Source organism: Bos indicus x Bos taurus, chromosome 6 (genome assembly GCF_003369695.1).
Source record: "Bos indicus x Bos taurus breed Angus x Brahman F1 hybrid chromosome 6, Bos_hybrid_MaternalHap_v2.0, whole genome shotgun sequence".
Lineage (NCBI taxonomy): Eukaryota > Metazoa > Chordata > Mammalia > Artiodactyla > Bovidae > Bos > Bos indicus x Bos taurus.
Genome location: NC_040081.1, coordinates 67,166,539 through 67,182,478, shown reverse-complemented (window position 1 = coordinate 67,182,478; position 15,940 = coordinate 67,166,539). Strand labels below are relative to the sequence as shown.

Sequence of the window (15,940 nt, the reverse complement as noted above, 5' to 3'; positions counted from 1 at the left end):
AGTAATCAAATTCAACTTTTACCTCTTTCTAACATCCCTTGCCACAGGACAATTAACTCTTACTGCTAAAAGTTACTCACAACACTTTTTAAAGGCAGTTCATACTGTCTAGGAACAGCTCTACTAGAACATTTTCCTTCTATTAATTAAATATTTGCTTACCTCTAATATATACCTTGGCCACCCAGTGTAAAGAGTCAACTCATTGAAAAAGACCCTGATGCTGGGAAAGACTGAAGGCAGGAGGAAAAGGGGATGACAGGGGATGAGAGAGTTGGATGGCATCACCGACTCAATAGACATGAGTTTGAGCAAACTCTGGAAGATGGTGAAGGACAGGGAAGCCTGGCGTGCCACAATCCATGGGTTCGCAGAGAGTCGGACACGACTGAGCAACAACAGTGTATACCTACTGTCCTAGTGATGATCTCCAGAGTTATACAGAATAAACCTTAAAAAATCAATCTATCTACAGGTTAAACAAATCAAGATAAAATGTTATTTACCAGGCACGGTTTTAAGGCTTGGTAAAAATTTCAATGAACTATATTAGCTGTGTGACATCAAGTTTAATTTCCTTACTTGTAAGATGACAAGATAACATGACACCTTCTTATCAATACGATCAAGATAAACTTTGAAGACACAACAATAAATGAAATAAACCAGACACTAAAAGATAAATTCTACATGATTCCACTTCCATGTGGTACCTAGAGTAGTCAAACTCATAGACAGACTGTAGAATGGTGGTGGTGGTGAGGGGCTGGAGGCAGGGTGAATAGGGGAATGGGGAGTTACTGTTTATACAGAATTTCAATTTGTAAAGATAAAGTTCTAGAGAAGGATAGTGGAGATGACCTCACAACAACATAAATGTTTAATATGCCACTGAACTATACACTTAGAAGTGACTGAAATGGTGAAGTTTTTGTTTTGTATATTTTACCCTAATTGAAAAAAAAAATGGGGATAATAAATACAATTACAATTCAAAACAGATTAAATGATTTAACACGCATAAAATGCCTTGGTATAAAGAACATGCTCAAACAATAATGACTATAATGTATTTTACCAATCACGTGGCCTTTCTTGGTCAAATTCAATTTTTTAAGAAAGCAAGAAAATGCATTACTATGTCCCGAACTGTTCTAACATTGGGCTGCTCACACATACAGGCTCTAAGAATTTGTTCATTGAAGAAAAAAGAAAATATAAAGTCATGTTAGAATCACTGGGAAACCAGAGTTAAGAAGGGAATAAAATGGTCATCTGATGTATAACTTCTGATTCAATTAAAACACACACAAACCATGTTACTTTAACATCTCCTTGGTACAGAAGAATCCAGAAGATAAAACTTTAAGATTTTAATCAGTGAGCCATTGCCAAATCATAAGTGGTGGCAAGTATACAAATTAAATTGCTTTATAAACCTGGGCTCATCATATTAAATTACAAATTCTACCGACAGTTTCCTACAAAAAGCATACATAAAACAAAATCGTCAGGTAATAAAGTCCATTCTCAAAAGTGAAGGGCTATGAGAAAAAAAATAAAGTAAAAACTACATACCTATCGATCGCTGAGCTGGGGAAAGTTTATCAATAAAATTTATTGACGAGCAGTCTGAGTGAAAGTGCCTTCATAAACTTAAAACTGATTTAAAGTAAAGCAAATTTAACAGGATATAAGGAACAATTTAGATTTCCAATCTCAAAAACTTTTAAGGGGACCTCGCTGGTGGCACAGTGGATAAGAATCCACTTGCCAATGCACAGGACACGGGTTCAATCCCCGGTCCAGGAAGATTCCACCTGCAAAGGAACAACTAAGAAATGAAAGCAGAGAGACACTAAAACTAAATTTAATTAAAAATGTTAACTAATTATAAAACTAATGATGATATTACAGGAGCTGACTATAGGCCAATAGGCCAAAGAAAAATATGAATGATGTTATTTACCTAATACAAATTCCATACAAAGAAAAGATGTAATAGTGATGGTCTAAAAACATTCAGAGCACATTTGATGATATTAAAGACAGGAAACTGGTATTGTAGTTAGGTTTAAAAAGAGTCCATATCTTCTACTATAATATTTAGTAATTAAATGATACGACACCTTTGCTTTTCAATATGCCAAGGAGATCCAACCAGTCCATTCTAAAGGAGATCAGCCCTGGGTGTTCTTTGGAAGGAATGATGCTAAAGCTGAAACTCCAGTACTTTGGCCACCTCATGCGAAGAGTTGACTCATTGGAAAAGACTCTGATGCTGGGAGGGATCAGGGGCAGGAGAAGGGGACGACAGAGGATGAGATGGCTGGATGCCATCACTGACTTGATGGATGTGAGAGTCTGAGTGAACTCCAGGAGTTGGTGATGGGCAGGGAGGCCTGGCATGCTGCAGTTCATGAGGTCACAAAGAGTGGGACACGACTGAGCGACTGAACTGAAGTGAACTGAAAGGTTTGTTTCATTGTTCATTCTACTTTTGTACATGTTTAAATTTTTCAAGTTCACTGCAAAGACAGGCTAGAGTTGAATTAAAATGGTGATGATGATGACAAAGCTAACACTTATATTTTTAGTTTGTACCAAGAACTTGTAAATGCTTTACAGATATTTAATTCTATATGGCTGGTATAATAATTAACTCTACAAACAATGAACAGTCTCAAGCACAGAGAGTAAGTGGTTGACAAGGTCATGCAGTTGACAAGGGTGGGACTACAGTCTGACTCCTGGGGCTCTAAAGGCCACTTCGGCACAAGAATAATGAGTACCAAATGAGGTCATCAGATAAATAAAAAATGTACCTAGGGCTCAGGTTGTTAAAAGATAAATGATCAAACGAATTAGGTGGAATATAGAGCTAAAGGTGAATAACAGTACAAATCTATTAAGAATAACAAGAATTAGGTAAAGGCTTCCCAGGGGCACAGTGGTAAAGAATCAGCCTGCCAAGCAGGAAACACAAGAGCTGTGGGTTCGATCCCTGGGTCAGGAAGATCCCCTGGAGGAGGAAATGGAAAACCACTCCAGTAATCTTGCCTAGAAAATTTCATGGACAGAGGAGCCTGGCAGACTACAGTCCATGGGGACGCAAAGAGTTGGACATGACTAAGCATGCACACACACAACGGTTGAAAATGTTTAAATACAGTCAGAGTATCTGTGTTCCAATCCTAGTTTGTCCATATATTTGAGTGACTATAAGCAAGTTATTTAATCTAAGCTTTAATTGCCTCACCTTTAAAATGGGGATTAATAACAGAATGACCATACTGGGTTATTAAAAAGATGAATTACTGCATATAAAGTGCTTAGTATAGTATCCATCATGTGTTAATGCAATAAATAATTGTTAGCAATTATTAAAAATAAAAGAACAATGAAAATCACACTGATGGATGTCTTCTTTCACTGCTTGTACCCAACATGATACTGGGTGTTCTAGTTTCAGGGCATTTAGGCAGGAAAATGAAATAAAAGGCATCCAGCCTGGGAAAAAAGAAGTAAAATTATCTATCAGCAGATGACATAATTTTATATATAAAATATCCTATGGATTCACACCAAAAAACTATCACAGCTAATAAACAAGCTCAGTAAGACTGCAAGAGACAATGACATCAATACACAGAAATCAACTGTATTTCTATACAGCAATAATGAAGAGTTCAAAAATGAAATTAAGAAAAACAATTCCATTTACAGTGACATCAAAAAATAAAATGACTAAAATAAAATTAACAAAAGGAATATAACTCTTCTACACTGAAAATTTTTAAAGTTGAAAAAAATTAAAAATCAATATTGTTAAGACCTCAATAGTTAAAATCCCAAATTTACCTACAGATTTAACATAATCCCTATCAAAATTCCAGGGGTTTTTTTTTCTGAGATTTACAAGTTGATCCTAAAAATCATATGGAAATACAACAGTCTCTGAAGAGCCAAAACAATCTTGAAATAAACAAAATCAGAGGACTCACACTTTCCAATTTCAAATCTATAGTAATTATGGCTGTGTAGTACTGGAATAAAGATAGTCAAAGATAGATTAACAGAATAGAATGGAGAGTCCAGAAATAAGCCCATACATTTATAAGCAACTGAATTTTGACAAAGATGTGGTGACAATTTAATGGGAACAGAAAAGTCTTCTCAACAAATGGTACAGAGACAACTGGATGTCCACATGCAAAATGAATTGTCGGACCCCTAGCTCACACCATATAAAAACCATATAAAAACAGAATGAAGGCTCCCCTAGTGGTCCAGCGGTTAAGAATTCACCTTGCAATGTAGAGGACATTGGTTCAATCCCTGGTCCACAAAGATCCCACATGCTGTTGGGCAACTAAGTTGAATAGCAACTACTGAGCCTAAGGGTTGCAACTACCGAAGCCTACACACCATAGAGCTCGTGGTCTGCAACAAGAGAAATCACCTCAATGAGCAGCCCACACACCACAACTCAAGAAAGCCCACATGCAGCAATGAAGACCCAGCACAGCCAAAAATAATTTAAAAATTTAAAAACTCAGAATGAATCGGAGTAAGTATTGGTAAGAATGTGGAAAAACTGGAACCTTTGTGTAATGCTGGTTGGAATGCAGAATGGCTTAGCTGCTGTAGAAAACAATACAGTGGCTCCTCAAAAAATTAAACTTAGATTTACCATTTGATCAAAAAACTCCACTTCTGGTTATGAATCCACAAGAAGTGAAAGCAAGGACTTGCACAGATTATTTGTAGGCCCACATTCATAGCAGCATTTTTCACAACAGCCAAGAAATGGAAGCAATGCAAGCATCCACCAAAAGATGAATGGATAAAGAAGGTGTGTTATATACATAGAATGGACTATTATTCAGCCTTAAAAACAGAAGGAAGCCCTATCATATGCTACAACATGGATAAACCTTAAGAAAATTATGCTAAGTGAAATAAGCTTGTCACAAAGGGACAAATTCTTCGTGATTCCACTTATAGGCATCTACTGTAGCTAAACTCACAGAAATAAAGTACATAGAACAGTACCTGCCAGGGGTTGGGAGTACGGGTAAGGAGTTGCTGCTCTGTGAGTGTAAAGTTTTAGTCATGCAGGATGGGAGGTTCTGGGGATCTGCTGCACAGAAGCAATGTGTATGCAGCTGACAGTACTGAACTACAAACTTGGAATTGTTGGGAGGCTACATTGAGGGAAACTGAAGTCCAAATTGAGTCAAGGTGATAGTAAGCTGAAAGGCAGCTTTAAACAAGGTTAGCTCTACTCTTCTAAATAATGGAAAATAACTGAAATTGTATCACCAAATTACTGCTGTTGATCCAAAATATTATGGAAGGGTCAAAAGCCTGAATAAGAGGAAATACTAGAATTTCTAAAGCGAAAAGGAAGCAATGTCTAGAAATTCCAGACAGATTGATTCCTTGCAAAATTCAAAATTATGTTAAACAAAATGTAAAGTTAGAAAAGGTAAAAGCCAGAAGATTCATCATGAACAAGTGAAACCAAATAACTGCAATTTCTATTTTGATAGGTTTACTTAACTGTAGGTAAGAACTTTGTAGGCACCATATAGCTTAATTACAGCAAGACATTTGGCAAAATCTTTCATAATATCCATACAGGCAAAACGGCATATAGGCTTGATAAGAAGAAGTAGTACTAACAGTTATTGAATAACCACAATGTATGTTGACTAATGATGTTAATCTGGAGGAAGTCTAGTCGAGCTGCATCTTCAGAGCTCTTTATTCTATAATTTTAATATTTTCATCAACAACCTGAATGAAGACCCATTAAGTATTCCTATGAAATATCAGTGAGTGAGTGAGTGAAATCGCTCAGTCCTGTCCGACTCTTTGAGACCCCATGGACTGTAGCATACTAGGCTCCTCTGTCCATGGGATTTTCCAGGCAAGGGTACTGGAGTGGGTTGCCATTTCCTTCTCCAGGGAATCCTCCCCATCCAGGGATGGAACCCAGATCTCCCACATTGCAGGCAGACACTTTACCGTCTGAGCCACCAGGGAAGCCATGAAAATGACCCCCAAAATTGCAAGAAATAGGTAATATTAAATGCCTAAATCGATCGCTTCTCGGCCTTTTGGCTAAGATCAAGTGTAGTATCTGTTCTTATCAGTTTAATATCTGATACGTCCTCTATCCGAGGACTTAAAAAAAAAAGCCTAAATCAAGACTAACAAAATACAAAAACTTAATACCTAAGCTAAAAAAAATCATTACAGAAAACCAGAGTTAGGAAGACTTGGTTTAACAACCTATGTATAAAAATACAGAGTGTAACTGAAACTACTGGCTCATATTAGGCATAAGTAACAGAAGTCAAAACTGTTAATGAAATACTTGGTTCCAAATAACAGCATTTAGCTCATGTAAAATATATCCACCACACGCTGGTCAAATATCATCTAAAATTCCAAGTTCAGTTCTGGATAACACATTTAATGACAAGGAACAACTACAATTTATTAAAAATGACCATGGCTGAAAGATCAGAGAATTACATTAAGTTATGAATGATTAAAGGGCTTCCTAGGTGGCTCAGTAGTAAAGAATCCACCTGCTAGGCAGGAGAAGCAGCTTTGCTCTCTGGGTCAGAAAGATCCCCTGCAGAAGGAAATGGCAACCCACTCCAGTATTTTTGCCTAGAGAATCCCATGGACAGAGAAGACTGGTGGGCTATAGTCCATGGGATTGCAAGAGTCGGACACGACTTAGGAGCTAAATAACAAGAAGGAAACAAACTGAGGTTGTTTTACTCTGGAGATTAGAGTGCTCAGTGTGTGGTAGGGAGGAGTCAGTAGGGTTATGATGGTAGTATTCAAATACTGTAAGGGGCTATTCAGGTGGAAAAGGAATTATACTTGGAGAAAGCAAAATAAAGTGGGAACAATATAAGCTATGATGTCATAAAGACCTGGATTCAAATCCTGACTCCATCATTTACTGTCTGCTATTTGATGCTTAGAGAGTGATTAAGTTGCCTTACCTGGAAAATGATACCTACCTCATAAATGGATAAAAACTTAAATGCAATTAAGTGTAAAATTGTTCATACGTTGCCTGGCATCGCGTGACACACTGGGATACACAATAATGTACGTTTCCTTCTCTAGATTTTTCTGAGTTGTTCTATAAGAGCATTTTTCAAACTAATAATTACCATTAACGGGTCACCAAATCAGCTTAGTGAATTGTAACCAGCATTTTTACCCTAAAGAAACAGAAAATCTTAGCACTTTAATATACATACTAAGTATAGTTTTGTGAAACTGTTTCAATTATTCACATACATGTGTGTACTAAACTATGGTATAAAATGTACTTATCATGAAGATGAGTCTAAAAAAAAATAAGTGAAAGTCACTGCTAAAAGTACAGTGTTTGTGTGTGTGTGTGTGTGTGTGTGTGTGTGACTCAGTCATGCCCAACTCTTTGCAACCCCATGGACTGCAGCCCACCAGGCTCCTCTGTCCATGGGATTCTCCAGTCAAGAATACCTGAGTGGTTTGCCAGTTCTGTCTCCACTAAGTACAATACTGGTTACTAAGTGTGTTCTACAGAAACTAATTCCTTGGGAGCTCAAATGAGTTTAGGAGACAAACCACACCACTTAGAGATCTACTATATTCAACACATACTAGCATATCAAAAAAGTTCAGCATAAAAGAAAACTTTTTTGTTGTTGTTGAACCTTTTCCCCAGACATATCTGATCTCAGACCAACAATTATTTTTTCATACAATATCTACTAACACCTTCAGGAGTGGCATTTTGTGGTATACCTTTGGGAAAAAAACATTTCCCTAAATGAAAAAGAAAGAAATGTGTATGTTACAGAAAGTAGATTTTTAGTTTGCTAAGAAAAACTGATTTAAAAATCTTCCTCTTACTGCTACTAACACCCACCACCCTTTGTAACTTAATACTTCATACACATACTCCAAAAACATTTTAAACATGATTTTCAAACTTTTAATTCACACAAGTCTTTTCAGAAAAAGAGTAGGACATCTATAATATAAAGACATGTAACCAGGAACCAACTGGCCAAAAGAAACTTCTGGCATACTATTTTAAAAGACTTGCTTTACTTAACCAAAGCAGCAAAAGACTTAATCAGCCTCTCCAAGTGGAGTTAATGTGTTCTAAGAATATATAATCTAAAATGGGGGATGAGTGCAGCTAATCCTTGTTATTATTAAGAGCATCATTATCATCATCAGTTGGAAGAGGCATGTGATGGTATTTAGATGATTCTCACTTCTTTTAAAGTGTATACATACCTAGGATTCCTTTGTGAGGACATGACTTCACACTAATATGAAAACTGTCACTACCACAGTGAGTTCTAATTATATTTGGTATCACTTGGCAGTAAAATAAAGGCTTGACATCATATATTCAAGAGTATCTCTGTATTTCAAACCTTTCTAATCGAGAGTTACAAATATCTCTGACTCTGCTCTAGCAGTTGTCACAGCATAAAATGCCCCTCAGTCCTCAGGCTCCACCTCTCCTCAAAGTTTTCCCAACTACCTTAGACTGTTATTTTCTTCCCAATTTCTCAGCACTCTCAGTACTTTTGGTCCCTATCAGTCTTTTAAGCAATTCACTATGTATTTCCCAACCTATTTCTTATTTTGTTGTTCAGTCGCCAAGTCGGGTCTGACTCTTCGCAACCCTATCCCAACAAGACTGTAACTGCCTTAATGAACAGGGATCAAATTTAAGAATCTCCCACAAGATCCTGGAAGCACTCACTAAATATCTCTTGATATTAACAACTTGGCTTAACAGTAATAGCAGCTAGTGTCTCAGAGAGCTTATATACCAGACCCTTGCTAAAAGGATACACGGATTATCTCACATGATCTTCACAACGCTATAGAATAAAGAACTATTATTTTCTTCATCAAATAAGAGGAAGAAAGTGAGGCTCAGAGTAACTTGCCCAAGGTCGTACAGCTGTGAGTAGCAGAGCCAGGGCCTGAATCCAGGCAAAGCTCTCAACTATATCAGGACATTCAGTAAAGTTGCAGCCCTGCAAAACCAGAGTCTATGAAGGATTTCAATTTCACTAAGTTAGAAGTTTCAATTTCAACAAAGAACAGAGAGATACTTTAGCTAAAAGATGAAAACTTAAAAAAAAAAAGACAAATTAAGAATTTCCCATAGATATTTTTATGCAATTGCCATAAAACACGAAGCAAACTGCCTCTCATGTCCTCTCTATATATGGAAGTGATATTATGCCGTGGGTCACAATTTTATCAAGTAGCTTGTGACAATGCAGTTCGGTTCACATTTTTAAACAGGGCTCTTTTTCTCTGCCTCTAGCATGACATGGAAATAAAAGATGGAAAATGTCACTTCACAGCTCAGGAAAACGCCAAACTTAATTTTTGTTTAAAAAATGAGAGTCAGGGCTCTTGTTCCACCGTTGACTCTTACACAAAGCGGCACCATCCTCTGCCCTCTTCACACAAAGCAAGCTTCACCCCACTACCCAAGGGGGAGTGCTGATTCACACGGTCTCCCCATCGCCGCCAGAAATGTACCCAACTCCCACTGGTCCAAAACGCTGACCACTGCGCGGACTTCGATTACCCTGGTCTGCTCCCCGCACCGGTGACACCTCATCAAGCAGAACCCCTCCCCGACACCCAAAATACCCAGGCCAGCATCCTAAAGCAGGATTTCACACAAAGCAAGATCCCTTCCTACAGAGCAGTTTCCCACCTCCGACTCCTCCCACGGCGAGCAGCCCTTCCCAGGCTGTGCCAGTCCCCAGATCCCAACGAGGCCCAAAGACCAGAGGGTCCCCCAACCCAGAGGAGAACTAGCTACAAACCCTGTTCCTCTCGCAAGCCTCGAACCCCCAACTCTCGCTGACCTTACCGCTACCAAAGCAAGAAAACCACGAGTCAGAGAGCGGACCCCGCTACACAAAGCGAGGTGTCTTACCGGGGGACCCCCGTCCCCGCCCAGCCCCGGCCCGGAGCCCCGCGCTCACCAGCTCTCCTCCTCCTCCTCCCAGCCTGACAGGCGCTCCAGTTCCTCGGGCCGCAGCGGCTCCACCTCGTCCAGCAAGCCGCCCTCGCCCGCCGCCAGCAAGGAGGTGGCGTCCCGCAGCTCCTCGCTACTCGTCCGCCTCGGGCCCGACCCGGCCCCGCTGCCCGATTTGGCGCTGAGGCCCAAAGGGAAGCCCCGAGGAGACGCCGTGCCGGAGGAGGGAGTGGACGCTCCGGCCCGAACCGGGCTGCCGGGCCCGAAGGAGCCGGCGCCCTGCACGGCCCCGGAGCGGCTCCTCAGCTGCTCGTTCTGCTTCTCCAGCATCTTCACCAGCTCCTGCAGCTTCCGCACCTCCTGGTCCGCGTTCACGTCGGAGTTAACGTCCTCCATCCCGGCCCCGCTGCCTCTGCCGCCCGCCACCCGTTCGGACTCACAGCGACAGGCAAAGAGCCGGAGGAAAGAGGCGCCGCCGCCGCCGCTCACTCTAGCCGAGGCGCCGGCATATAGCAGGGCCAGGCCCCACCGCCTGTGTCCCTCCTGCTCCGGTTCCCAAGCGTCGCCGGACCCAGCCGAGCCGCCTCATCTGCGCCGGCTCCAGGATTGGGGGAGGCGGCGCCAATATCCGGCCTCGGCAGCCATCTTCCCTCCGTCCCTCCGCCCCCCTCAGCCCGGCCCAGTGGGTGACCTCAGAGCGTCGAGGGTGGACCGGCCGCCGACCGGCGCTAGGAACCCAGCTCAGATCTCGCGGAGGGGCGTGGCCATGGGCGAGGCTGGTGGGGCGGGGCCGCGTGGGGGCGGGTCTTAAGCCGGAAGGGGCGTGGTCGGAGCGTTGGCGGAGGCGGGTCACTGCTCTGCTGGATGAGACGAGCGATTCCGGGCGCAGGCGGGGCACGAGAGGAGTGTGGACCAGGCGGCGGGTGGGACTAAGATTGCAAGTCGACACTCTTAGCCCCACCAATTGGCGTTGGTTGAACACTCGCCTGTGTGTCCGGCGTCCGATCCTGTTCTCCTAAGCGGGTTTTCTGGTGGGCGCTGAGCCTGGCCCCATGGAAAGAGTTTACTTCGTGTGTTCAGCAAATATTTAGTCGATGCCTTCTTGAAATAGGGGATCGTCGGGTCTGGCAGGAGCCGCAGACCATCTGTGACCCGTTTCTTCTTCTGAAAATGAGAAAGCCAAATCTCAAATGGTTAAGAGATGTCTAGAAAAGAATAACCATAAATTGTTGAGTACTTACTACGGAGAGACACTATGCATTAGATAAAGGCATTATCTAGAACAATTTTCCCGACTTCATTGCTGTTTTCAGCACACTCATGGAAGCAGGGATAGAAAACTGCTCCTTTCTCAACTTTGTCTGTTAGTCGATCCATAATTTCTTCTTTGTATTGTTTTCTTCTGAAAAACTTTTCCATATTGTGTCTTGCCTTTAAAAGGTTGTGTATTGAAAGTACTTAATAAACATGTTGACAAATACTGATAAACGCTGAGAGAAGTATGACTAAAAATTTGTCTTCAGTGGCACCCGTTTGTAATTTGTCCCAAGTGGCGCAGTGGTAAAGAATCTGCTTGCCTCGGAGAAGGCAATGGCATCCCACTCCAGTACTTTTGCCCGGAAAATCCCGTGGACGGAGGAGCCTGGTGGGCTGCAGTCCATGAGGTCGCTAGAGTCGGACACGACTGAGCGACTTCACTTTCACTTTTCACTTTCATGCATTGGAGAAGGAAATGGCAACCCACTCCAGTGTTCTTGCCTGGAGAATCCCAGGGACGGGGAAGCCTAGTGGGCTGCCGTCTCTGGGGTCGCACAGAGTCGGACACGACTGAAGCGACTTAGCAGCAGCAGCAGCAGCCAATGCAGGAGACACAAGCGGCCTGGGTTCGATCCCTGGAGATCCCCTGGAGAAGGAAATGACAACCCACTCCGGTATTCTTGCTCGGGAATCCCGTGGACAGAGGAGCCTGGTGGGCTACAGTCTATGGGGTCGCAAAGAGTCGGAAATGAATTGAGACACACACACATACTCTGTTTTGATCACATTCAGTGCCCTTGAGACCTCAGTTGTGAATTACTGGTTTGTGTTTGCAGCTTTCCTCTAATTGCGTCCTCCACCCTTTGCTAATAATGACCCAGTCCTGCTACACCTGGGTGTGGACTCATGCCCTGTCATACTTGCTTCCACCCTTTAGTCCTCCTGCGCTGCATTTTCCTTATGCTGAATATTCTACCTGCCAAGTCTGATTCTTTTCTTAAAACTTCTGCTCACCCATTTAGGAAACTTTTTCCTGACAATTCCAAGAAGATCTAGTTGTTCTGTTTACTGCAGCATTGCTGTTGTTCAGTTGCTAAGTCATGTCTGACTCTCTGTGACCCCGTGGACTGCAGCATGGCAGGCCTCACTGTCTTCAGCATCTCCTAAAGCTTGCTCAAACTCGTGTAAATTGATCAGCATTACCTGATCAATAATTTTCAACAGGTATTTGCACTTTTGAAAAATCTGCTTCTTTTTCTAAGTCACTTTCAATTCTTTTTGTCTTTGTACCTGATGAAAAGGGACCATTCATTTTAGTTTTCCAGGTCTAGTAAAGTGCCTGACACAGTGGACATTCAATATTTGGCTTGTTGAAAGTTATGTGGGATGTAAATTCTGACAGGTCAAGGACCAGATAGATGTTTATTCATAGCAAAAAAAAAAAAAAAAAGCATTGAGTATTTTCAACATTTGCTAACTATAAACAAGTAGAATATTTTCCTAGCTATGCACACCTAGTCAAAGAACGTCTTTGCATCACAGTAACTGTGAAGCAGTATATATTACCTGTATAATGCACATCTAAATATCATTGCTATCCCTGGCACATCTGAATTAGTCACCAGAAGGTTAAACATCATGGTTGCTTTACATAGGGCAGTTTCACTTGCATTTAATGGTTTGCAAAATAAATCTCAACCAGCCAGATTCTGTAACAAGAGCATTCCAAATATATTCCTTGCAAAGAATAGTTCATATAACACTATGAAGTTCATGGGGCAAGGAGAAGTTGGTGTAATGTGAAGGAATGAATGGGTCATCAGAAGACTGGATGGCAGATTCTAGCTATACCATAAATATGGTACATGTGTGCTAAGTTGCTTCAATCATTCTAACTCTTTGCATCCCTCTGGACCATAGCCCACCAGGCTCCTCTGTCCCTGGGGTTCTCCAGGCAAGAATACTGGAGTGGGTTGCCATTTTCTTCTCCAGGGAATCTTCCTGATTCAGGGATCAAACCCACATCTCTCATTGGCAGATGGGCTCTTTACCAATAGCACCACCTACTTGACAATCTCTGGCCTTATATTCAAAATATGTTTGAATACTTCCTCGCACCACCAGTAGTACAACTCTAGTTCAAGCTGCCATCTTTTCTTGTGGTTCTCTCTTAATGGGTTGTTTCACATTGTTGCTTACAGTCTGTGATGCACATAGTAACCAGATGATCCTTTGTTTAATTCAGACCAGGTCACTTCTTTGCTGGGGATCCTCTACTTGATTCTTAATATACTTAGAAATCTCAGGTCCTTTCCTTGTCCTGTAAGATTGGATACTTGGCAACTTCTTTAGGTATCTCATTGAGTACCCTATTCTTCCCTTCTATCACTCTAGTCCGGCCACACTGTCCTTTCTGATGTTTTCAAACATGCCATGCAGATCTCTACTTTAGGGACTTTGCACTTGCTATTCCCTCTATCCAGGGTCAATTCTTCTTCCACACTGTCACATTACTAATCTCCCTTCATTCAGGTCTCAGCTCAAATATAACCACCTAAGTTCACTATCTTCATTATTATGACCCTCACAAAATAGCATCCTTACCGTTCCCTATCCACTTAACCTTTTAATTTTTCCTCTGATACATCATCTATTTCTTCCTCTAGTTTATTGCCTGTTTCTCCCCAGCAGAATGTGAACTGTGTGAAAACACGATTCACTGATGCCTGGTGCCAAGAACAGTGCCTACTATATGGTAGATGTTAATAAATGTTGAATGAATGGATGGACTTAGGTCAAGTGGATTTCAGATAAATGTATTTGTTATGTCTCAGATCGTTAAGCTGGAGAGTCCTAATAACACTGAATGGTTGATTATATTTCCTCTCCCAAAAGAGCAGCATGTCATACACATGTGTCATCTTCAACACGTCCTGAATGCCAACAGCCCTTACAAATTGCTGAGGAGAGAAAATCTTAGGTTTTCACTGAGAAATGTGAGGACAAGAATATTACATTCCATCCTAAAACTATCTTTCTCTTTCAGGTTAACTGCAATACTGTCTTCTCTGGTGATTCTGAATTGTCAGAGCATATTTTCAAAGTCACTCTAAAAGTGACCTCATGTATGTATGAAGCGTAAAGCTGGGAGGTGTCTGTAGTATGCATCACAGTTAGCCCAACTAGCTCTTCAGGTGTTGTCTTTTATGATAAGCTTGCTTTGTTCCTGAATGAAGGAGTTGCTTCTTTTCTAAGCAGGTGTGGCCCCTTCCATAACTTGTTTCTACTTGCATGTTAGTTCTTGGCGAAACTCCTAACAAAGTGGAAAATATTACAAACCACCAAAAGTATTTAAGGAAAAACTATTACTCAATGGTTTAAAGATATTCAGCAGTCCTAAAATCCTAAACCAATATGTGTATGTGTATGTATGAGCATATGCCCAAAAGGAGTTTAGAAATCACTGGGCACTTACAGAAATATTTGCATTTGTTTTAAAAATGCTCAGATTCTTTGAAGAAACCTTGTCTATTTAGCACATCCATTTTGTCATCACAGGCACATACTGGGCTAGTCATTTCCTAGATGTTCTCTCGCACCTAATCCTCACCAGCATTTTCCCCCGAGATCTACCTCCTTCTGGTCTATCTTGGGGCCTTTTCTTTACTGTCTTGGCACATACTACTTTAAGAAGGAATCTCAGGAACTTTAAAGGGCTATGCATATAAGAGATTCTGAATTGAAATCTTGGGAACAAAAAGAAGAGGAGCCCAGGATTTGGACCTAAAATTTTTCCAGTCAACATTGATTAGGCCTTACAGTTATGGGATGCCTCAAAAGTGGCCATGATGTCAGGCATCACTTCCTTAAGAAGGTCCTCTGGTCAAGAGTGGCCCCCTATCTCACTGTTGGGGGCATGTATTATATTGATATAAAGATGGGAAGGCCCATGATCAGGGCAGAGATGAATAGGCTCTTATAGTCTTAGGAGGCTATTGTCTGAGCCCCAAATGAAACAACACCTAATATCCCACCCTTTTTGTGGCAGCAAAAAGGAAGATAAGATTTTAAATAAAATTTATTATTTCTTCCTTTTTTAAAGTAGTATATCAGCAGAACAGTGAAGCTGGAAAAGAAGACTGTGAATCACTTCTGAATATCAATGATGTTCTAGGGAACCTACCATTCAAGGATAGGAGAAACCTTATTAAGAATCATCCAAATCTCCAAGTTGATACAAGTCCCAGTTATCTGTCTAGGATTTATATTCTGAGGACTGACTTAGAGATGCTAGAGAGATAGTAGACTATGAATAAAGGGCTGGATTAGGCTTAAATAAATTAAGCTGTCTAGACATTTATACAGTTACTCTTCTAAGAAGGTGAAAGAATTCTATTCTTAAGTCTTTGGAATACTCATGGAATATTACACAGACTGACAGACATAATCAACTATTCAATTTACTGAAGCACATCGAGAAATTTCCTTTCTTATTCATCATCACCCTTATATAAACAAAGTTATATGTACCCTGGAAGTGTAATTCTGTAAATATCTAGGTCTTTCTGAATTAGCCCAATAATAGTGACTAACAAGGGGCTTTCCTGGCAGACCAGTGGTTAAGACTCCATG

The 15,940-nt window shown here is 41.1% G+C and overlaps 1 protein-coding gene and 1 pseudogene across 3 annotated transcripts in view; one reads left to right on the top strand and one right to left on the bottom strand.

The window, feature by feature from the left end:
* Nucleotides 1-10,790, bottom strand: part of SLAIN2 (SLAIN motif family member 2) — a 71,901-nt gene extending 61,111 nt beyond the window's left edge. The window contains exon 1 of one of the 3 annotated variants that reach the window (XR_003511527.1): nucleotides 10,059-10,784. Coding sequence is in view for 2 of the 3 variants with exons in the window: in XM_027544447.1 (XP_027400248.1) it covers nucleotides 10,059-10,447 (389 nt within the window). In the remaining variant the exon portion in view is untranslated. Of the gene's footprint in view, nucleotides 1-10,058 lie in introns of all 3 variants that reach the window. The other 2 variants (XM_027544447.1, XM_027544448.1) reach the window with 2 other exon arrangements.
* Nucleotides 6,110-6,211, top strand: LOC113894832 (annotated as a pseudogene).
* Nucleotides 10,791-15,940: the final 5,150 nt, after the last annotated feature.